This window comes from Equus asinus, chromosome 3 (genome assembly GCF_041296235.1).
Source record: "Equus asinus isolate D_3611 breed Donkey chromosome 3, EquAss-T2T_v2, whole genome shotgun sequence".
NCBI lineage: Eukaryota > Metazoa > Chordata > Mammalia > Perissodactyla > Equidae > Equus > Equus asinus.
In genome coordinates, this window is record NC_091792.1 from 79486614 (window position 1) to 79511076 (window position 24463).

Genomic DNA, 24463 nt, shown 5'->3' on the forward strand with positions numbered 1-24463 from the left:
GAGTTTTGAGAGTGAATGTGATTGCGTGTGTGTGGGTATGTACTCTGTGGGTGGGTATGCACTGTCACCATAGTGGCTTCGGTAAGAAGTGCAAGAAAACCTGAGGGAAACATGGAAAAATGAATCTTGGGGAAACAGAGTTGGGATCACTTGATTAGCTACCTCTTAAACTTAGGGATCAACTTTCTAGAATGTTCTTTGCTTAAACCTTAGAAAATTTTCTGTTTCGTCTTGGTAAAATAATAATGAGTAAACTTTGAAGAGGAAATTAAGGGGATTTCAAAAAGTTCAAGGGAAGACTGGTAGGCGGTGATTCAGCACAAACACGTATTGAACAATATCAAGGGAGTTTGGAAGTGGCACTCGAGTTCCTTGTGACTGTGGTTAGGGAGCCCCATTATTGCATCAGTAAGAAACCTGGAAGTGCTGGCCTCAGTCACGCCTGCTGCCAGTGTGCAGCCTTTGCCTCACCAGCTCCATGGCGTCATGCAGTCACCCCTGGAAAGATAAGCTAACGGGACTGTTCACTTGTCTCATGGTCAGAAATGGCCTCCTAGTTGTTAAGCTGAAACCACCCTTTGAAATTTAAATATTTAAATTCTTCTCTTGGGATCTTTGGCTGGTTGCCATATTTGAAACACCTGTGAGTATACTTCATTTTCTGTACTTAACTTTTTTTTGCTTTTTTGTAATTTTTTTTTAGGTTACTACTATGAACATAAACTATTTTTGCAATCAGTTCTAAAAAATAGTTTGAAGACAAGTGAAGGGTTCATTCATTCATTTACCCATTCACTCATTCGACGAGTATTTACTGAACCCTAGTATGTGCCAGTCCCACAGTATTATATTATTAGTATTAGCATTAGTAAGTACTGAGATAGATATGTGCTCAAGGATTCCAGAGTTTTCTTTCCCATTAAATGATTATTTTGGAACTTCACCTTTTCCGCCTCTTATTATATTCTTAACAATCTATGGCTGTTTGTGCTGGTCTCGTAGTTGTGTGGTTACGTGATGGTAGCTCAGGTGGCTGAATCAACAAGCTGGCTTCTCTGCTTGAGATGCAGACATACTGGGTTTAAAATAGTAATAGGGAAGCCAAGTCTTCAAGGTGGTGCACACCCAGATATTCTAGATTCAACAATCCTCCTGTCAGACTACTTCACAGCAGTGCCAGCAGCCGTGGGCACGTGGCAGAGGGTGCTGTGCCAGGTCTGGCTGTCTGCTGCTTGAGTGTGGCTGTTTTCTGCCCAGTGTTCCGGTTTGGGTGATGGCAAGAGGGCTTATTGGGGGGCAGAGAATCATGATCTTGCGTTTCCTTCTTAATTCTCACCACGGTGACAAAACTTGGCTGATGTTTGAATTGTTTGAATTTGGCTGATGTTTGGTTGTTTTTGAGGTCTCTTTTTGGGGAGGATGCTAAATATGGCCTAAGAGTCACTCAACTCTGTGACTTAAGTCACTGTTGGGGCAACAAATACACTCCTTGCTAGGGTCCAAATGGTTCTCTCTTTGATTATTTGTGTTCTTCTCAGTGTTCAACCCACCAAAACATAGGCGTATAGCAGCAAGAGAATTGGCTTAGACGTCAGAAGACACAAGAGACATTGGTTTGAATTCTATCTTTAAATCATATGAGTTGTTTAATCTTGGGCACTCACCTTTCTAAGACATGATTTCTTCATCCCAAATTTCTCCTAAAATCTACTTCAGTTGTTGGTGAGGGGATTAAAAGAGATTATATATATTTAACCATATACTTTTTATGTGCTTCTCAGAACTCCTATAGTGACTATTGTTTATAAAATTCATTTGTCAACTAATCACATGCTGGTTTCTGCCTTACTTGAGTTTTTGTGATTCCTGTCTTATCTCTCTACCATCAGAAGCACTGAACTAACCTTTCAGACTCAGCACCTGTGTCTCGTCCTCCCGGAAGCCTTCCCTGACCTCTTCCATCTTCCCTCGCTATACCTTGCGCGAATCTTTATTATGCTACCTACCACGTTGTATTATAATTATCTGTTTAGCGTCTATATGTTTTATTTACTGAATGGTGACCTTAATGAAGATGGAACCGTGTCTTATTCTCAGCACCTACCAGAACACCTGGCCCAGAGAAGATGTGATCAACCTGTGTTTGGGGAATGCATAAATGAATGAGAGTGAGAGACAAGTGGAACTGGCTTCTACAAGAGTAAAATAGATGAAGATTTGGGATGGATTCTTATTATCCTCTTATCTGTGACATCTCTTCAAAGAATGGGAGACCCGTCATTCACCTGGGATATGGGGAAGCATGGGTTACATGGCTTTCATCTCTGCCGGCAAATTCCAGAAGATAGCCACAGTTCTTGCTGAAAAACAACAGCTGTGGCAGAGTCGGGCAGGGCAGGGAAGTCACTAAAAGGAAAGAGATTAGCTGGGGCTCTTTCGGACTTGGGTTCTAACCCCACTTCTCCCTCCGCTCCCTTTGGAACTCTGTAATGAAATTTGACGTTTGTGTGGCTCAGTTACTTGACAGCCTAGAAGACTGACTGGATTTGATGTTCGTTCTGGTTTTGATGAGTCTGAATGTACCACAAGGTGCTCTCTCTCCCTGCCTTTACCTCCACAAGAGAGAATGCAGCTACACCCAGCAGTGTCCTTACTGCGAACGTGAACCGCTCAGCTTCCACAGAAGCACAGTTCATGGCGAAACAGAATCTGAAACCTTCTTCGGGGCGGCTTTTGAAAGAGATGATATTTCATTTCTGGTGTGGTGTGAAGGCCTTGGCGTAATGGATACAGGATCAGATGGTCCTATTGTTTTGTATTATTTAATGGATGCCATTTGACAAGACAGCCAAGTAGAGAAAACAGCCTGTGTTTGAGATAAAAGAACAAGAATGGAGAAGGTTTTAAGAGTGTAAAAGCTTATTTTTTGTTTTTGTTTCCTGTAGGTTCTGGATGTAGCATTCGTTTGCTAGCTTTAAAAATGTCTTTTGAATAATTACTTTATATATCAATCAGGACTCTTTCATTTGTAAGTGCAAGAAACTTATGTTTAATTAGCTTAAGTCAAAAAGGGAATTCATTGGCTCAGGTAGCTGAAGAGTCAAAGGGCATCCCAGCTTTAGGCTCAGCTGTGTCCAGGGGGTTAGGGATGGTAGGGAACCTGTCATTCTCTACTTACAAGTTCACCTTCTTTCACGTGGTGGAAAAGACGGCCTAAGGAGCCCCCAGACTTGTAGCAATCCTAGTGGAAAAAGATTTCTTCAATAGCTCTGCCAGGGAGAAGACATGGCATATGTTCCCTGGTCAGCCCCAACTGAATCACACAGAAGGAGGCTCCCATGGCAGTGAGGTGGCCCGTGACTGATGACGGAGAAGGGATTTCAGGCAGGCCAAAACAATAGGCATTCACTACGTTTTACTGGCCTAGAGTATTTCTTATGTTTTGGGCTTATCCTCTGTCTTATTCTCTGGCTCCCTTTCCTGCTTTTGCATAAATTAAATATGTGTTCCCAAAGCTTTCCTCTTTTTTCGGTACTCTCTCTCCTGATGGTCTCCCCCAGTCCCACTTATCTGTTATTTCCTTATGGAAGACAGCCACATCCTTATCTCTGGCTCTGCCTTTCTCAGAGAAAGCTCACTCATCATTTCGATCTGATGTCCCACAGGCATTACAGGCTTACAATCTCTAAAACCAAACTTGCCACCTCCTAAGTGTGTTTCTTCTCCTAAGTTCCCTAATCATGCCAGTAGCAACATCCTCTTTGTACTTTCCTGGAGTTCTAACCTCAAACTTGCTTTTGACTATTTCCTCTGCATATCATTTCTCCCTTACATGAACTTTTTATCATTATGTCTCTCATGAATTTGTCACTTTCTCTCTGGTTTTATAGATACTGGTATATCTGACTTATTTCTGTCAAAATTATTTAGGTTTCTGGATGGAAGGTATTATGGCTTATTTATCTTTATCCTCTCTCTTTCCTGGTTGTCATCCTCCAGCTTCCCCCACCTTCCACTTCTCCCATCAATAGTATACCCAGAATTTTATGATCCAGTAAATATTTGTTGAATGAAGGAAAGAATTTATGCACTGTGTAGTGTAATTACCTGCTTATTATACTTGGTATTGTTAAAACCAGAGCCTGACAGTAGTTACAGGAATAAAAACAGGTTTTATGCAAGAACTGTTGCAACGAGGGAAAGGACGTCAGCATGGAGCTGGGCTCAGTTCTGAATACAGCATAGACAAGTGGGGATTTACAGCCAAGGAGTAGCTTGGGGGTCAGTGGATGGATTTACTAAGAGGAAACGTCAGGGGTAGGGTGGGATTTTGGTTAAACAGACCTAACAGGATTCCTGCTGAAGGCAGGTCAGGGTGATCAGATACCGAGGACAGGGGATTCTCTCTGAACGGACTTAGCAGGATTGTTGCTAGAACTGGGCAATGCAGGCCCCACAAGAGTGGATGCAAGGCCAAGTCTTAGAAGCCTTAGTTAAGTAGAGCGTCTGTGTCATTATCTAAGTTGTATAGTTTTAAATCTTGCCTAACTCTTTGGCATTTACTGTAAGAAGATTTCAACTGTATAAAAGGTGGAGGGAGGAACTTACCCTAATCATTCAACGGTCCCCATCCCTTCCCTGTGCCAGCCCCCAGCATTCCCACGAAAACGCGTCTGGGAAAGAAGCACAATGGCTCCTGACCAGTCAGAACTGGTGAGGAAGAAGGGGCAGGGAAGCAGAAGGAGAAGTGTGTGGAGCTATTTGCTACAGTGATTTTGAGTATAGCGTGGGGTCTCCTTTACGCTAGGCATCTAAACCCCCTTACCTCTACTGCTACCTTCCTTCGGTGCTTCATAAGGCCCAGCTGAGAGCACCTTGATGCAGCAAGAGACTAACGAATAGGAATTTAACTCAACACTGAGAAAATGTCTTAGGAAAAAGTCAACTCACTGGACGTTAGGACATCTGCTGGCTGGAGTCTGCTCTGATAGCACAGAGCTCAAAAGGCCGCGGCGAGCATTAGGGTGGCCCTCTTGAGCAAAGCAGTGTTGTCAGAACTGACAGGTGGAAAGAAGAACTGCTCAGTCCGGGCATGCAACAAGAGGGTGGAAGCGCACTAGGCGTTATTAAGCCCACGCTGTTCAGGCGAATCCCCCTGAGTGCTTCCCGAGAAGCCCTGGCGGATCCTCCCAGCCTCAGAGTCTGCTCACTGTTTGCTTGGGAGGAGAAGGGGTGTATTTGAGAGGATGTTTGACCTCAGTGGTTTGGCCAGTTTTGCTGTCACACTCACTGATCAGGCGCTGGGCTCTCATCCTGTTTGTCCCTGCTCAGGGCAGCACCGCCCTTTCTCCCACAACTGCTTTCTTTGTTTCAGGTTCAACTTTGTTAAATCAAAGCATAATAAAAATCAAGATTGTTTAAAGCCCAAGTAGGCTGCTGTATAAAACTATTTGTGTTCTGCTTGCTGATTTTTATATAAATCAGGCCTGCCATGAATTCACTTTTGCCACACTTAGTATTCTGTCCTCATTCTCATCTCAGAGGCGAGGCCTAGGGTTCTGTCATCTCCCCAACTCCTTATTCCTTCTGGAGACTGAGCAGTTGCTGCTGACAAGTGTTGTTACCCATGACCACCTGCCCAGCCAAAATTTCTACACAGATGCTGCCCGATCATGGAGACGCTCGGCTGTCTTACAGTACTGATTATATATTCCTTTGACTGCTTGCTTTTCCCCTCACTGTATGTAGAAGAGTGTCTTTAATGATGTACAATTGGCAATTTGCGTGTCCTTCAGGGTAGTGACTTTCAAACTCTTGACTGCCATTGACAGTGAAAAGTGCATTTTGTGTACATTGTGATCCAGTGAACAAGTGTGTGGTGTGTAGAATGCCTAACTGAGGCAGAAGTTTGACTAAGCGGTACTTACCCTTGTTATGTGTGATAAAAACAGTTATGGTAACTCTCCAGTTTCTGTTGTAGTGTTTTTGCTTCCTTATGGAATGCTGACTATGACACCGTAAGTGGATTCCTAACCCCTGAATGAGTCACAGTTGGAGTCTGAAGAGAGCTGCTCAGTAGTCATCAAGTTTCAGGAAGTCTTAGAATGTTAATTCTGAGAAGACTGCAAATTATTGGCAGCTTCCCTTTTCCCCCTGTTTTGTAGTTGGAGGAACTCAAGCCCAAGTAGGAAGGTTTCCTTGCCGGGAAACCGTGCTGCTTTGTGTTTGCCCTGCTCCACCTGTTTCTTCCTGCAATTGCCCGGCTAGCAGTTGAACCATATGGACTCTATTTCTGAGCCTGCCAGTTATGCCCAGGCAGCTTCATGGCCGTGAACATGCTACGCCACCTTTCGCTCCACAGTTGGCGCTCGAGCTGTTTCCTCCCTTCTCTGGGTTATTCTCCTCTAGTCTCAGCCGAGGGGAGACTGTGAACAGAGCCCTGAGTATGGAGTCTCCTAGGGGTGGCACACAGCCGTCACTGTCATGACCCTAATGGGGAGTGTGGGTGAAGAAGGAAGAGCGTAGACATTAAGAAAGAAGGATGTCTAAATGTACATGTTCTCTACGGCAATTGCAGTCTTAGCTGTTGACAACTGCATGCATTTAGGTGTATTTGATGTTTTTTATCTTTCCTTTATAATCATTATAATCATGATCTTATAATCATGATCTCCTTGAACCAAAATCATAACATTTTTTGTTTCATTGTTTCTCTTGTGAAGGAAATTACAGCACCTTATGGTCAAACAGTTAACATCAACTTTTGAGTTCTCGATACCATTCATAGTGTCTTAGTCAGTCTGAGCTGCCATAACAGAATACCATAGACTCAATAGCTTAAATGACAGAAATTTATTTTCTCGTAGTTCTAGAGACCAGAAGCCAAGATCAAGGTGGCAGAAGGGTTGGTGTCTGGTGAGGGCTGTCTCCGTGGATTACAGGTGGCTGCCTTCTTGCTATGTTCTCAGATGATGGAGAGAGAGAGAGAGAGAGAGAGAGAAAGCCCTTTGGTGCTTCTCCTTAAAAGATCACTAATCCAACTGGAGCGGGCCCCACCCTCATACCCTCCTTTAGCCCTAATGACCTCACAGAGCCCCGTCTCCAAGTAACATCATATTGAGTGTTAGGGCCTTAATATATGAATTTTTGGAGGACACAATCCAGTCCATAGCACAAAGCTAAGATCTTAGTGGAGTTTAAATATTGCCTGAAGTATGCAAAGAACTTTTCTCAAGTGCACTTATTAAAGACAGACTCTCTTATTTGAGTGAATGGATACTTTTCACACTGTATAATTCTCATGATGCTTATTAGCAATAAAGACATTTAACTTCTTTTATATTCTTCTTAATAATGCAAGTATGTGGAAGATAGTTTATGGTTAAAATATGCCCGAGTAAAATGATGCTTTTAAAAAGTGATTTTTTTCAGAGAATGTTTTTCTAATACAGATTCTATTCCTCATTAATAACTAATGAATTTCTAAACAGCCCAGCACTGTTTTCAAAACTTTATGCAGTATAGAAAAGCTACCTACCATCATTGAGAATAATACATATTTTAGAAAACAAACATTTATGCCAAAATATTGAAAAACAACTTTTAAATATTGGAATTATTATTGCTATCTAGAAGGATAGATGAATTTCTTAACTATGAAACTGTTAGGGAACCAGATGTTTGTCTAAAAGAAATGTTGGAGACAGCCACTCCAGCAGTCTACACAAAATATCCATTCAAACTAAAGAAAAAGAGAACGAAGATTGAGGATATAGAATTGTCTTCAAACCCTTTGTTTGAATTGCTGTTGGTCCACTTTCAGTATCTTTAAGGTCCTTGGAAACCCCCAAACCAGTTCTTACCTTTTTGGCTGCTAAAGGTAGACTGTTGACCAAGAGGGATTTTTGCTATTGTTCTGGTTTCTAGGTTTAAAGAGTTGTGGGCTGTTTGCCAGTTTTAGGAGTCTGTGCATTTCTGCAGTGGGCTTTTGCATAACGAGAGACTGCTGTGTGCCTAGCAGAAGTATTCTGTCTCTTTGTGGGATCTGTGCTTGTGTGCCTTTGCCACGTGAACACATGTGTTTGCTTTGCTTCTCCTGTTTCAGTGTTTATCAGCTGAAGAGATCTTTTCCCTTCATGGCTTTTCAAATGCTACCCAGATAACCAGCTCAGACTTCTCTGTCATCTGTCCAGCGGTTTTACAACAACTGAACTTTCACCCTTGCGAGGATCGGCCCAAGCACAAAGCAAAACCAAGTCTTTCCGAAGGTAGGTTGGAAGCTTTTTCTCCCATTTGTTTGAAAAGTTTATAGGCTAGTCTGAAATGAAGTTAACATGCTTTCTGCTTATTTCTTTTTCTGATTTATTGATTTTAATTAACCTACATAGAATCCCTAGGTAAAATACTTATATTCTGGAACTATTTAGAATAAGAATAATTAGAACTCATCTAAGCTTTGTAAGTTATGCTCTTCTATTTGTGGAATCAAAATTTTATTTGGTACCACTTAAAAACTTTCAAACTCAATTCTTGATTTTAAAGAATGTGTTTTATGCTATGTGTATTTGATTGCGTTAACTATTTGGCTCATAATTGATCAGTTAATTTCCATTACCTTGTGCTTATCATATTATTTTAAAATCTGTCAATTTTTCTATAATTGCCAGTAAATGGATAAGGGAACTAGCGTGGTTCTAGATTAAATCTTCAGGTGCTGACTTATTATTGCTTTAATTTTCATAAATGAAAGAAGATGCCAGTGGCTTTTTAAAGTGCTTATAATGAAACTGCCATAGATACTGCATTTAGAAGGAATAATCTACTGCAAAAAAAATTTTAAATATAGGAAAACAAGTGCGTGCTTAGTATATAGTTCACGCACTTAAACATGTAGGAGAGGTATTTTCACAAATGAGATAAACTATTTGCTAGCTATGTGCAATTTCTTGGTATTCTCAAGTTGTAACCCTGTCCCGCATGGGTATTTTAATTCTCATTTTTTTGGTTCACTTTTTATTCAATAAATGTTTGTTGAGCAACATGCCAAGCACTGTTCTGTGTCTTGAGGACTCAGTAGCGAACAAGAAGAAAAACTCCCTGCCTATTTGGGCTTACAACGTAGTAAAGAAAAGAAATAATAAAAATTTATATAATCAAGCAAATAAATAATATAATTTCAGAGTAATAAGGCTATGAAGAAAATAAAGCAAGTGCGGGATAGAAGGAAACGGTGGGTGAGTGTGACCTTAGACAGGTCAAGGGAGGCCTCTCTGATGAGACTCACTTGAACAGAGTCCTGACTGAGGAGAAGGAGAGGGTCGTGACAAGATTTTCTCGTAGGGAAGAGAATTCTTGGTTGAGGGAACAGCCAGCATAAATTTGAGCACCAGCTTGGCATGTGTAAGGAACAGCAAGAAAGTCTGTGTGTCTGCAGCCTAGTGAGCCGGAGGGAGACCAGAAGGGAATGACGTCCCGGAGGTGGCCAGGGGCCTTGCTGGGTGTGGGAAATTGATTGGATTTTATTCTGAATGTGGTATGAAGACACTGTAGGGTTCCAAACAGGGGAGTGGCATGATTTTGTTTGGATTTGTGAAAGCTCGTTCCACCTGCAGTTTGAAGGATAGACTGTAACGGGGTGAGAGGAGGAGCAAGGATGTTGATCAGGAGGCGGTTGCCGGGGGTTGGTGCTCAGGATGGCTGGGACTTGGACTAAGGTGCGAGAAGTAGAAGTGAGGAGGAGTGGGCAGATTCACGATGGATTTTGGAAACTGTGCTAAAATGGTTCGCATCTGGATTGGATGGAGGGCAGAGAAAGAGGAATCAAAGTCTGAGCTGGAAAAACTGGATAGGTGGCTGCACCATTTCCTGGGATGGAGAAGACTGGAGAGGAGCAAGCAGTTTATTGTGCAGGGAGCGAGTGGTGGGGATCAAGAGTATGATTTTCTTTTGTTTTGTGAGGAAGATTGGCCCTGAGCTAGCATCTGTGCCAATCTGCCTCTATTTTGTGTGTGGGACGCCACTACGGCATGGCTTGATGAGTGGTGTGTAGGTCCACACCCGGGATCCAAACCCGTGAACCTGGGTTTGAATTTAACCAGTATGCCGCCAGGCCAGCCTCAGGAATATAATTTTTGACATAATTAGTTTGACATTGACATAGACCCACAAGGTGAGATGTCCAGGAGGGAGTGGCATGCACACATTTGGAGCTCAGAGAATAGGTCGAGGCTGGAGATCTGTTTCCTCAGAGATGGCATTTGAAGCCACTAGTCTGGGTGAGCTCATCTAATGTGAGTGTGGATAGAGGATATAAAGAGAGCAAAAATAGAGAAGAAAAGAAAAGTCTCAACAGAGGAAGTGCTGTTTTACAAACGTTTGGATTCCTTGGTGTATATATGAATACTTTGATCTCTCTCTATATGCATAACAGGAATAGCAACAACGTGACAAAAATAATAATAATTGTCAACTCTTAGGTGGTACTTACTATGTGGCAGGTGCTGTTCCAAGTACTTTACGTATGTTAACGCATTTAATCTTTGTACAACTGTATGATGTAGGAACTACTATTCCCATTTACAGCCAAGGAAACAGAGGGACAGGGAGCAGTCATTTGATCAAGATTTCACAACTTTTATATGGTAGGTCAAATAACCAGGTTCAAAATTAGGCTCTCTCGGCTTCAGAACCCATGTTCTCTTTTACATTCTGTATTCATGTATACAAAGAAGAGAAATCACCAACCAGAGCTTATCAATATAATTAGCTATTTTGTGAATAACAATAATTTCAGCAATTATTTTTTCTGGACTGTGTTTATATTTCTGTGAGTCTGTTTAACTTTAATACACTTTGCACTTTACAGTCGAAAGCAAATTCACCAAATGCTCTCTATACTAACATTGACTAATAGTATAGCATAGTAAAAGCACAGATTCTGCAGTCAGCCCACCTGGGCCCAAAGCCCAACTCGGTAATTTTCCAGCTACGTTGGGCAATGACTTTGTGTCTTTCTGTCTCGGTTTTCTCATCTAAAACAGTACCTTTCTCATAGGGTTGCTATAACAATTAAATAACTTTGTATTTGTAAAGCATTACGAATATTACCTGTCATGTAGTTAGTACCATGTGTGCCTGTTAAATAAAACATACTTAACATGTACATAATTCTGGGTACAGGAGGTCAGGCTTCAAGAAAAGCAAATACCCTACTCTGTGCAGGCTAATCACTGATATTCAAAAGTGTTTTTAACCCTAATTCCCAAGTTATTGTATCTCAGGAGTCAGGAGGTGAACAGGGAAGCGGGAAGCAGGAAGTGAGAGAATTCTAAGGTCAATACTGCAAAGTCATAAAATGGAAAAATCAACAGTTACAAGATCAGAAAGGCACTAAATATTTGGACAGAGGCCCCAATAAAAAGAGAAATACCTCTTAGGGTGCACATTGTCCTAGGAATTGAAATGGGCTTGAGTCGGGGGGATGGGGTAGGATAATATCTAGAAGAGTTTCTGGAGAATTAGAGAAATTAGTAGAGTACTTGTTCTTACTATTCTAAGATGTCTAAGTTGGCAGTATATTCCTTCATTTGGTGTAATATCTCAATCGTTTTACTTTGGTGCAGCTGTGTGATCTTGCGAAACTTATTTAACGTCTGTGCCTTAGTTACCTCCTCTGTAAAGTGGAGATGATAATAGTGCCTTCCTTACAGAATTGTTGGGGGTGTCAAATGAGTTAATATATGCGAGTGCCCGGAACAGCGCCAGGCACGGAGTAGAAAGAATGTGACTTTTCTCTTCTCCTGTGTTCATAGGTTCGCTCCATCCCCTGGCCCCTGTGTAAGCCTCTTTTTTTCCTACAAAGAAATGATTTTTTACATAACAAAATGCACTAGATTCTTGATATAACGGTTCACTTAATATGGAGTCAATTCTGAGCTCATTCAAGGGAATCAAAAACTAAAATAAAAGTAATCCGAAGTAGTCATGATGCAAGGATTTTATGAACACGTTTATGCAGATGTTTCAGTGGGCAGAAAAATAGTCTCATTTATGAGAGCCCTCACATTTCGTGATCCTGAAATTGCCTTTCAGGTGCTTTATAAACTTGTATTGATGCGTGCAATAAACTGATGGTAAATGAATTTCTCTGGGAGATTAAGTTTTAGCAATAATTTAACGGTTCAAAATTTTTTTGATGAGGTCACAGAATGCTGTTTAATTCCAATAATAGGTAAGAACAATAGAATTTTACTTGTGGTGTCTCTGGAGATCACATTGTCCAGTCAGTAATGCAGCTGAGGATGTGCATGAAGCTGTAGAGAGGGTCAGTGCCTTCCTCGAGGTGCCGTACCTGAGGTGGGAGGAGCGCCCAGGCTCTGACAGCTGGTTTGCCGTCTGTTCACTGTATAACAGTGAGCTAAACGGACCAAAATTTATATGATGCTATACTTACTAATTTGTTTTTTTGAAAATAACATTTATTGAAGACTTACTATATTCCACAAATTCCATTAACTGGTTTTATTTTTTGTAAAAACTATGAAATAGGAGAATTAAATGAGTTAAAATAGGTGAAATTTTTAGAAGAATCTTAATGCATAGTGGGCATTCAATAAATGTTAGTTATTATTAACTAATATTCCTTGGAAATTTATTAAAATCTGTTCAAGTTCAGTAAGAAGCAGAGAGAACGGATGCTTTCTGAAACAGACTGTTAGAGGGACTCCTGTGTGTCCATCGAGAGGTCCAAGGAGTCTCTTTATACTAATTCATTCTTTGTTGCCCCAGTCGAGTGGACACATGGATCTTGTTTTCCTGAATAATGTCCCAACAGCACAAGAAGAGGAAGCAATGCAGTGTGCGTGGGCTGCGATGACTCCTGCTCCCGCAGTCCCCACGTGGTTCTGATAAATGTGCACAGTGGTCAGGAAGCTTAGAAAGATTGAGTAAGGAAATTAACTGGTACTTTTTTGACAAGATTTCTGGGCTGCAACTTGAAATATGCTATTCATTAATTCATTCATCAAGGAGTATGTGCTATTTGCTAGGCAATATTCTAGGTACTGAGGATGAATAAAACATAGCCTTTCTCTTAAAAATCTCATAATTTGTGTGGTATAGACAAATATATATGATAAAATTACCGTAGCACACAAGAAATGGTAAGCGACCCAGTGACCTTCAAACAAGCTATGGGAAACTTGGCAGACAAGGGACCACTCCTGGAGGAGCAGGGAAAGCCTCACAGAGGAGCTCAGGGAGTGAGCTGGAGAGCCATGAGTGAGTTCCCCTGGCCATGAAGATAGGAAGATATTTCTAGATAAAGAACCACAAGTTCCATGAGCAAAGGTAATTCTGTGTTTGGAAAACATCATGTCTGCATAAAGGCCACGTTGAGAAGAGGGTAAATAACACTGGAGAGCTTGTCCGTTTACGAAGGGCAGTTTTTTATAGGGGCATGAGATGATTAGAATTGTGTTTTAGGATAATAAGTCTGGTGGCCAAGGAAGTGGAGGAACCAGACAGAAAGCTGTCATCATGCATCAGATGAGGAGTCTGAGAGATGATGAGAGCCTGAACTCAAGGCACAGGCTATGAGGTTGGAGAAGCTGGAGTGAGTGATATCTCAAGCAGAATTGGTAGGGTTTGGTCACCAGTTATCTTTGGAAGTGACTGGAAAGTGAGAAATTGAAATTGATCCTGACGTTTCTGCTATTTATGGAGTTACTGAACAAGGGTAGTGAGCAGGATTTCTCAGGAGAAGGTGTTGAGTTTAATATGAATGTATGTGGCTTTGCCTCTATTTGGTACTCAAAAATTTCTCTGCATTTTCGTTTAGTTTCAACATGTGTGTATCCTGTCTACCCAGTGAGATTATAAATATTTGTTGAATGAATGAATGCAGGTAGGCTAGTAATGAGATAGAAGGCTGTTTGTGTTAAGGGAAACTACGCATAGGTATACCATTGGAGGAAGATGTGCGATTGAGAACTTTTCCTTAATTGGAAAGTCTGAGGGGGGTAGGTAGTATTGTTTTAGATGGTAAGGTAATAAATGGGAATGAGGTAGAGCTTTGTAGGTCCAGTGAGATGACTCTGTAGGGTATGGTTAGGAGTCTGGGATTGATAGGAAAGTGTCTAGAAAAGATAAAGTCATGGTCAGTGCTGTGACGATGCTTGTGGTAACATAGTAACATTTATTATCTGTCCTTTTCATTGGATGCTCAGCACAGGCTGCATTCTAGTGCTTTGTGTAGGTGTTGCCTGCACATTTCCTAGCTCCCAAACAAGACATCCAAGCTCCTTGTTGGCAGGAACCATGGTTTGGTCCGCATACTGGGCTCCATAAACATTTGCTAAGATTGTTTATTTGTAGATGGACTCGCTCGAACTAGAATAATGGTGAGCAATCTTGTATTCATGGAGCACAATATAAGATGTTTACAGTTTTGTTAGGTCCCTTTTTAAAAACTAGATGACCTCGACAGGAGTAATGAAGCATATTGCTAAGAAATATGGGTGCTGGAGCCAGGCTATCTGGGCTCAAAATTCAGCTTTCTGCCCATGTGATTGGGCAGCTCATTTGAACTCCATGTCCTCTGTTTTCCTCAGCTGTGTGAAGGAGGTAATAGCAGCTCTTACCTCAGAGGGTTTTATGAGGGTCGAGTGAATTAAGGCGTGTTAGTCGCTTGCACGGTGCCTGGCTCGTGGCCAGCACTCAGTCAGCGCTAGGTGTTATATGGTGCTCTGCTGGTAGTGTCAGTGAGAAAAGTGGCCCAACATCTAAGAATGTTTTCTTGGCATTTTAAAGAAGTGGCAATACAGAGGCAGCTTTCCAGTCTCTCACATTGTCCTTTGTGCACAATGTGGGGCCACAGCCAAAGCCACGTGTTGTACAGCTCCAGGGGCCAGTTTGCGTGTCAGCCTGCACTGCCGTCTGTGACTGTTCTGTTCACACAATATGTTTCACTTCTTTCCCATCGTGTCTTTACACCAACCCCTCTAGGACAACCGGGAGGAATTGAAGCCCAAAGGCAATCGGTCACACGTGCCCTTAGCTGTCGAGCCTAGGGGAACACTCGCTCGTTTCGTTCTAAGCAATGGTTATTAAGCACCTTTTGGGGGCCGGTGCCTGGGGATAGAGAGATGAAGGATGTCCTACCTCCTTCTGTCCCCAGGGTGTCTACTCTAGAGGATATTTTTGCCTTAACCGAGAGTGAGCTGGGCCATGTAGCCGCTCTCTCCCTCCCTGGGCACCCCCTTCCTGAGGGCTCACTGTGCTGGCTCCCCAGAGGCCCCTGCTGGGGGCTGAGGTGCTGCCCCCCAGGAGGTGCTCCCCACAGGCGCCTGCAGACCAGTGATTATGAAGCTCAGTGTCAACAGCTATGGTCACCTTGAAGCCAGCTCACCCCACCCATCTCCACCCCTGCCCTCCACCCATCGTCCCATACCTTTTCCGTGAAACCTCCACTGCCTCTGTGTTCCTCTGAAAGGCTGGATTTTACACTAGGCCTTAAGCCATAGATGACACTCGTGACTTGGAACCTGTGGGCCTCAGATTGTTTGTCACTGTTGTAGATGTTCTCCGAATTCCCTGCAAGCTGTAAAATTCTTTGATCCCGATATGATGATTTAGGACTGATGAAAGCATAGGCAGCGTCACTTTTAGTATTTATTATGCTATACTTATGTTCTCAGTTTCCTATATAATTTTCATTGAGTCAATTTTGTTGTTTTAAAGAAGCTATCTGCTTTAAGATTTTAAAGAAGAAAATTTGTTTCAAGCATAAGACTTCATTTGGCTCCTTTGATTAATTTCTGCTCTTTCCTTCTGATCCACAGTTTGGGGATATGGATTCCTGTCAGTGACAATCATTAACCTGGCATCTCTCCTTGGCATGATTTTGACTCCACTGATAAAGAAATCTTATTTCCCTAAGATTTTGACCTATTTTGTGGGGCTGGCTATCGGAACTCTGTTTTCAAACGCAATTTTCCAACTTATTCCAGAGGTAAGGATGTTGGCTATTTGTTTCTGTGAACAGTTGTTTCTTTTAAATGGATTAGCACTTTGTACATTTTGAGCCTCCATAATTCTCACAGGATTTTATGATTTGTTTTATAGTGTTTTGGGTTAGAGAAAGCTGAATCACAGCAAATGAAAAAGCTTTACCCAAGCTGCAGGGGATGTCAGTGTCAGAGATGAAATCAATATTCTAGGAGGCCAGCCACCAAGACGTGCTCAGACAGCTCCAGGACGCCTGCGAAGGCCTGAACACTTTATTCTGTCTCACATTTGGCAAATTTAATTTTTCTATACACTTTTATTATTTCTATTTTTTTTCTAAAGAGCATGCAATGTCAAATTTACTGAAGATGTACCACAAAATTCCCTCATATTTACTACAGCAAAAGAAGACTAGACCATAAATTAGAGCCTAGTTGGCAAATCTTTTCATTTTTTTTGACCATGGGGAAACAAAATCAATTGAGGGCCAATAGATAAACAGCAGCTTATTTTTTCCTTTGATAAAATGTATTATTGAACTAACATTGACTATAGTGAACTACTCAGTTAATCAACAAATAATATGTATGTTTTATTTCAAATCTATATTGTGGCCATATAAAGAAGAGAGACACAGGTGGGAGAATAAGTGAGAGGAAAAGAGAAGGGAAAGAGAAAGAGACATTAATAGGAGGGAGCCACAGAGGGGGACTAGAGAAATGCACGTGCACACGGGCTGGCCCCCTGCAGGCACAGAGCAGGACGGAGGCGCCCCGACAAGGAGGGAGGACCTGCCTCATCTCGGATGTTTAGGAAATTATAGCTGAAGCTTCTTTCAGTTTTCGCAGCTGTATATGAAAATGGGGGTATAACTTCTTAGAGTCTTAGATTTATTCTTATTACTGTTGCTGTATCTAGAAAGGACCTAGGAGAACATCGGCTTCAAACTCTTGATGGTAAAGATGAAAACAATTAAAATCCAAGAGGAGTAAATCACTTGATTATAGCTATACAATCAGCTAGTAACAAAGCTAGGATGACAATACAGATTTTCTGATGAAAAATATATTATATGTAATATTACACATGCAATACATTTAATATAATATAATATTATGTATGTATCTATTCAGTCATCTGATTTGTGGGTCAAATTCAATTAAACAAACTAATATTGTATGTGGACTGGAGATTCCACATTTATGATTTTGAGGTTTTCTGTTTTATCGAAAATGTAGTAATACATAAAAATGTCTCTCAGGGAAATAAACTTTCAACAGCATTTATGGATATTATTTTGCCTTTCTGTGATAATTAGAGGATTATGGATGTGATCAGAGAATTATTAAACACTAAAGAATCGTCTTTGTAATAATACCTCAAATTTACATAGATAGTTATCTCTTCTTTTTTGGCAAAATTCTTTCCTTTTTGCTCTTTCGTAACCTTTGTGTTAGGTATATGGAGTCGGTATTTTTATACCGTTTTTGCACTGTATAAATAGGCACAGAGAAGTCACTCAAATGAAGATGTGTCTGTGAGGGCTCCTCAGAGACAGAAGTTGAACAAAGTCCCAAGCACCCTCTGTTCTGGACTGCTGTTCAGAGGGGATGTGCACTGTGTGCAACGGGGTGAAGCTGTGACTTCTCACCTATTACTCTCTCTTCCTATTTGCTTGTCCATTTCTTGTCTGTTAGGACACCTTGACTGTCTATAATTTCAAACTCCAGCTCTTGCCCAATGTCCTTTAAACGAATTGTTTCATTCTTATCATTGTGTGTGTGTGTGTGTGTGTGTGTGTGTGTGTGTGTGTGAGCTTGGTATCTTAAATCTTTCCTTCTTTATTCTTGGGCCCAGGCCTTGATTTATTTATCTCTTTAGGACTTATCAGGATCTTCTAGGTTCAAGAGGATCTCTCTTGGAAAAGCAGTAATCCAAGTGGCCTGCCATATTTGCCTTAAAAATTTCGCTCTGGATATGGTGGGAAAATATATTACTTTTAGAGAAAGTGGATAATCAATGTCTCATTTATCTTCATTACCTAGATCTAATATTGTCTTATTAATATGGGAATCAGTGTTGCATCTTGACTGCCAAAAGTTTACTCTTTCAAGGCAAATATTACCGACGGAGTTATAGCTAGGAAACTATGAAATACCCAGGGGACTTCATTTAATAGAATCTCCTCTGGTTGTAAAACTTCTGTGCCATCTCTTTCAGTTTGGTTGCTCAAATTCAGAGTTTTTGTTTCGTTATTTTGGCAGGTAAGTTCCCAGTATTACTTGAATGTGAAGATGGACTTAGAACTTTGGTGAAAATTGTGTACTGAGAAATTTTGATCTTATTTTCTAGAAATCAAGTTAAATTCTTTGGTTTTACCTGAATTGTCTTTTTTTCTCCCTCAGGCATTTGGGTTCAATCCCAAAATTGACAACTATGTGGAGAAAGCAGTTGCTGTATTTGGTGGATTTTACTTACTTTTCTTTTTTGAAAGAATGCTTAAGATGTTGTTAAAGACGTATGGGCAGGTAAATGGACTTTATTTAAAACGTTTGATATTTTACCCACTGAAGATACTTTACACAGGCAAATAAAGGCAGGAATTTTATTCTTAGAATTATGTAAGTTGTCCAGTTATTAGGCTTATGAATGTGAGAAGAAAGAAAAGAATCAATATATTGATAGGTATAAGAGAAACATTTGATTAATATTGTAGAATTTGGAGAAAGTACTAACAGTTTAACATTGAATAACAGATGTGCATAACTTGTATTCCATTCATATTCATCAAAATAAGAAGGTAGATGTACCCTAACATGAAAAAACAGAAACAAAAGGATCTAATAAATGAGGATACATTGATAGGGAGAGATATTTTATAAATCTAAAAGGGTTACATTACATACAGAATAGACATAAAAATTTTTCCTTATAAATTAAAAGCACTAAGCTCCCTATTTTCTTGTCTGTGAGTCATATTTTTCCTTCTTACAACCTCTTCTTCCTTGTGCTATTTTTCCATGTAGAATGATCACACCCACTTTAGAAATGATGACTTTGGTCCTTCTCAAGAAAAAACTCATCAACCTAAAACGTTACCTGCCATCAACGGTGTGACTTGCTATGCAAATCCAGCTGTCACTGAGCCTAATGGACACATCCCTTTTGATAATGTCAGTGTGATCTCTCTCCAGGTACGGTGATTCCCTTTTCTCTTTACTGGACAGCATGCTTCATGCTATGTGGACTGCTGTGAATGCAGCCAAGTCAGTATTTTGTACATTTAAACGTGTCAGACTTATTCCTGTGTATGTGGGCTAAGTGGAATGTAAGTCTGCATTCTTTTTCCACTTTCCCTCCATATATTTACTCTAGACTAGTGAGTTAAGCAAGCAATCGTGGGTTACTGAATCTCAGGCTTCACTGTTCTCTAAGATTGTTTAACTATAAAGAATCACTTAGATTTGTACAATAATATGTAGCAAGATTAATTCAGAGCACTTCTCTTATTTTGCAATTCTTTGAAGATCCAAAAACCAAAGAATCCCTTTGAGTGATTTTGAAACTGCAAGAAGAAAGATTTGTGAGCTTTAGAATGGTGTTCATTAATTAATTGATTTAGAATTTTTATTCTCATCTTCTAAATAATATTAATAGGTATCATTTCTTGAGCAAGTATTATATGCCAGGTAATATGCTAGGCAGGCATTTAAGTACTTTATCTCATTTACTTTTTATAACAACTTTTCAAAGTATGGATTATTTTCTGCTTTCTATAGAACTGTTTGGTTTCAAGTGATGGAAATCAAACACAAATTACATATGCAAAAAGGAGAGTTAATTGGAAAGATAGCAGGCTGTCTAATGAAGTAGCCAAGCTACAGGGAGAGCAGGAACCTGGGAACCACCAGAACCATGAGGACTCCCTCTCCTTCTCTTCCCTGCACCCTAGAGTCATTCTTTTCTTTCACTGTGGTCCAGCTTGTGGATAAGTGAGATGCAGAGCCACTAGCAACTCCTGAGATTTATGTTTTATAATTTCAGCTACTAGAAGGACATTGACCTGACCCTAGTCCTAAATCCAGAATTCCTGGCAAGTGTAGCTTTGGTCCAGCTTGAATTAGATGTCCACTTCTAGACTTATCTAAGTGCTTAGAGGGTTGGGTCCCTTGTATGGCCCCAAAGGAATATATGGATGCAGCAGAGGAGTGGTTATTAAAAAGGGATGCTGGAATGGTGGGGTCATTGGTGTCCACAGTGTTTCTCATTTGACAGATTAAGAAAGTGGAACTTTAGGCGCTGGCCCCATGGCTGAGTGGTTGGGTTCACACCCTCCACTTTGGTGGCCTGGGGTTCGCCATTTGGATCCTGGGCACAGACCTAGACACTGCTCATGAGGCTATGCTGTGGTGGAGTCCCACGTAGAAGAACTAGAATGACTTACAACTAGGATATATAACTATGTGCTTTGGGGAGAAAAAAAAAGAGGAGATTGGCAACAGATGATGGTTCAGGGCCAATCTTCCTCACCAAAAAAAAAGCATAAAAAACAATGGAGCTTTAGATGTTAAATAACCTTTCCAGGGTCACTCATCTCGTAAATGACAGATCCACAAGCTACAAAGTTAAACATAATATAAAAGAGGACAATTAAAAGTAAAATCGAAAGGAAAGTCAGCTAAGAGGAAAAAAAAACGCTAAAAAAGATACCTGGAGGAGGTTATTATGGAAAATGACCTGAGTTCCCTTCTGGAAAGCGAAGATGATTCATTGCATCCTTCTCCCCCTGGTTCAGGAGAATCTCGAATGTGTTTGAGGAGGTAGTTTTATGTGAGTGCTAAGCTAAGAGAGGAAATTATTTCATGCGGTGTAATGAATGATGCTTTCAGCCAAGATTTTGCAAAGAATATGGAAATGTTCAAATAGATAATTTCTTGTAATAATTACAGCTAACATTTATGAAGTTCTCAAGGGCTATGCCAGAACTTTAGATGAATGATCTTGGTTATAGCTTTATAATAGCTTAGGCGACAAGGACTGTTAGAATTAGGAGACAGTGGCTTAGAGAGGTTAAATAACACACTGAGGGCCACAGCTCCTGGATGGTGAGGCTCGGGTCAGGACTGAAGCCTCTTGAGGCTGACCTGCGCCCTATATTCCTCTCTGGATTGCCTTCTTCATGCCACTGCTCTACTAGAATCAAGATGATGACATTAACTCTTAACTTAATAAATGTTAATTTTTTAGGGGGAAGAAGATAAGTTGGCCCAAGAGCATTGCTTTCTAAGGATAAATAAATTAAACTTCTCAAAAGTTTGATTTTAGGTGTAAAGTTTTAGGGCTCCTGGTTTATGGTTCAATATGGCCAGAAGACATGTTTGCAGTAAATATAAGCATTGTGACAAAGATGGGGTCCTAGACATGATCTTGTTTTACATAGTTTAGCAATATCAATCAGAGAGCCATTCTTACTCTGCTTTGGTGGTTGTGCTAGTGTACAGGCCTTCATTCATTTGTTCGGGAAACGTGTGCTGAGTACCTGCTCCTGTCCTGGGCACTGGGAATTCTTAGAAGCAAATGAATTCTTATGGAACTTACAGTTTATTCAGCAGAAATAGACAATATAGAAAAGAATAAAACAAGAAAATACCAGGTAGCGGTGAATACATTGATGAAAATAAAACATGGTGATGTGGGAGTGACATGTAGGGGCTTCTTTGATTGATGAAGAAAGACCCCTTAAGAGGTCAGCGGAGAGCTGAATAATGAGAAAGTAGAGCCAGCCATACAAATATCAGGGAAAAGAATATTCTAAAAGCTTTGAGAATAATTGAACAGGTCGCGTGCAAGGGAACCGGAAGCTAAATGGCATCAGACTTCGCAACATCAGTGCTGGAGACCAGTGGCACACTTCCTTCAATATTCTGAATAGAAACGTCTGTGGAATTGTAAACCTTGGTAAACTACCAATCTAGTGAGTGGGTGGAATGAAGCTAGGATTTTGGAAGTATCCTTCTAGGAGTAAGAAGTCCAACTGAAGGCAGAGAAGGTGGGTGTCAGTGTGACAGCCATGTGTCAGGCCTTGAGGTGAGCCATGTAAATATTCCCGACACTAATTTCTCATGGAGACTATTTTCTGGTCATTTTGTTTGAAGATATAGTCTCGAATGAAGAGGGATTTAATCAAATTGAGCAATATATTATTTTTTGTTTTCTCTTTATGTTACATTAAAAAAATTGAAAGAAATAGAATTTAAGAAATACCCTAAGTGTTTAGATTATGCTTTCAGAGACAGTAGGTATTATAATATAAGTGATAGTGATTTTAATAATACAATTAAAGTATTTTCTATTATTTTATATGATAAAAGTAATTTAATCTGGGTGACCCCATTACAATGATAGAACATGAATGACATAAAATTCATGGTTCATTTCTGAGTCCAAGTATTGCCTTAAGAATGTTCTTGATGATTTCTGTTGTTACCACTTCAACACAGTGAAGTTTTTCCAAATTGAAAATAAGAAACTAAGAGTTACCATGAGTTAAGAAAAGTAGTCTAATTTTATATCACTATCAATAGAACACAAGTTATGTGACAATCTAGATTTTAACAGCATGAGTCTTGATTTTTCTGGAATGTAGGAAGAACAAAAGAAATATTATAGAATAATTAAAATGTATGACTTATGAATGTCTTTATTAATATTCCTATGAACAATTCTGGCCCATCACAGAATACTCAGATCTGCAATAGTATTTAAGTTTCATTGTCTTTGGTATTTTGTCTCTATTCAGTCATATAAAAACCATAGCTTTGCACATATTTTTAAAAATTTTGTAGCCATGGAAGCATATTTATCACAGTAGGAGGATATGAAAGTTATTTTATTTAACAATTTGTTGGCTTGATTGTAACTTTTAAATATTTAGACAAATGATATGAGATTTCCTTTGTACCCTTGCTCCAGACCCAATAAATGTTAGGCACCGCAGTCCGTGTGGGATGTGTGTGTGCACACAGGAGCGGGCACATCTTTGGAGAAAGATAGGGGTAATAGGGAGATGAGAAGAAGGCAGTTATGAGGGAAGAAGGGGAGCACAGAATTCCATTTCTCCAGTTATTCAGTCATTGCCACTCGGTGAGGTTTCACATCTCACCTGTGACGCTTACTGTGTTCTTTTCTCTCTCTGTGTAGACACAAGGAGAAGCCACTTCAGTACCTATGCAGCAGGTGGGTCTTTTTCCCCTGAGTCTACAGCTTTGGAAGGATTGTGTTTATTAGGTGTTGATTCCTTAGGGATGTCAGGTACTTGGGCAGTGTTAGCTCCTCAAGGCGACTCGAGTGACCTTGGAGCCAGCCCTCATGTTGTCTGTGATCAGGCTCTAAATGAACCATCTTGTGCTTTCATTCAAAATAGATGCTACTAAATAGAAAGTGATATGATCCACCTATTTTTCTAAAAGAGGAAAAATTAATATGAGCTATTTTTAGAAGTTGCCTAAGGTGAATTCTTTGTTTAAAATGAGGTGCTGTGAAGTGGAATTTAGCTGTTAAGTGTAGGGATGTTAGGGAGACTTTTCTACAACTGGAAAGAGAACATTTATGAGGTGCTTGGGTTTCCATGTCCAACAGATTTTAAATACACTTAATTCATGGATCAAGTATTTATTGAGTACCTAATATTTGCTTGGCATTCTTCTACGTACTGGAAATATGTCAATGGGACAGAACAGACAGACTTTATGCCCTTTTCTAACATAACTGAAATATTATATAATACTATACAGTAACGTTTTACAGAAAAGTGGAAAGTGTTCTTTTTTTTAAGTATGAGTTACAAAAAACTTATTGGAAGCTCTGTGTGTGTGGGGGGGCTTATCTACTGGTCTCTTCTCTCAGGTCGTTGGTTTTCTCCACTCTTGCCTAGGGGTGGGAAGTAGGGTGGAAGGAGAAGACTGGGGCACTGTGAATATTTGGCTTAATACCCTTGTCCTCAGCACTGTATTCACTCCTGTCTTCAGTCTGCTTTGTATCCTTGAATTGGGTTCTTTCTGGTTCAGTTTCCCCAAAGGGTAGGTCTCTGGTCATCATTCGGGGTGGTTGACTTGCTGTGTTGTCTTGGGAGGCAGGATCTGGGGTTCTAATTGCTCCCTAAATAAACTTACAACTAATTCTCTTCTTTTCAGTTCCACTCTTTACCCACTACCTTTAGAGGTACTTAGCGCTTCCAATTCCTAAACTTTTCTGAGATTCTGGGCCCTGCATCACTTTGCTTCTTGTTCACTTTTTTCCTCTGTGAAATAAGTTAGAGCTCATCCTCTTCTTTTCATCTTCCAAGATAATTATCTCAATGCTGTCATATCATCTTCTATTCTTTCTGTCAAGTGGCTTTATGGCCTTTTTTATTCTTTTATTTTAGGGAGTTTCAGGAGGAACTAGAGATAAATATGTA

The 24463-nt window shown here is 40.3% G+C and overlaps 1 protein-coding gene across 6 annotated transcripts in view; it reads left to right on the forward strand.

Annotated features, from left to right (window-relative positions):
• The window catches only part of SLC39A8 (solute carrier family 39 member 8), a 69002-nt gene that overhangs the window by 14274 nt on the left and 30265 nt on the right, over window positions 1-24463 (forward strand). For 4 of the 6 annotated variants that reach the window (XM_070505272.1, XM_070505271.1, XM_014832985.3 and 1 more), the window contains exons 3-7: window positions 8105-8267; window positions 15840-16009; window positions 18411-18533; window positions 19032-19199; window positions 23206-23241. In XM_070505272.1, the coding sequence (XP_070361373.1) occupies window positions 8105-8267; window positions 15840-16009; window positions 18411-18533; window positions 19032-19199; window positions 23206-23241 (660 nt within the window). The remainder of the gene's footprint in view (window positions 1-8104; window positions 8268-15839; window positions 16010-18410; window positions 18534-19031; window positions 19200-23205; window positions 23242-24463) is intronic. The other 2 variants (XM_070505273.1, XM_070505274.1) reach the window with 1 other exon arrangement.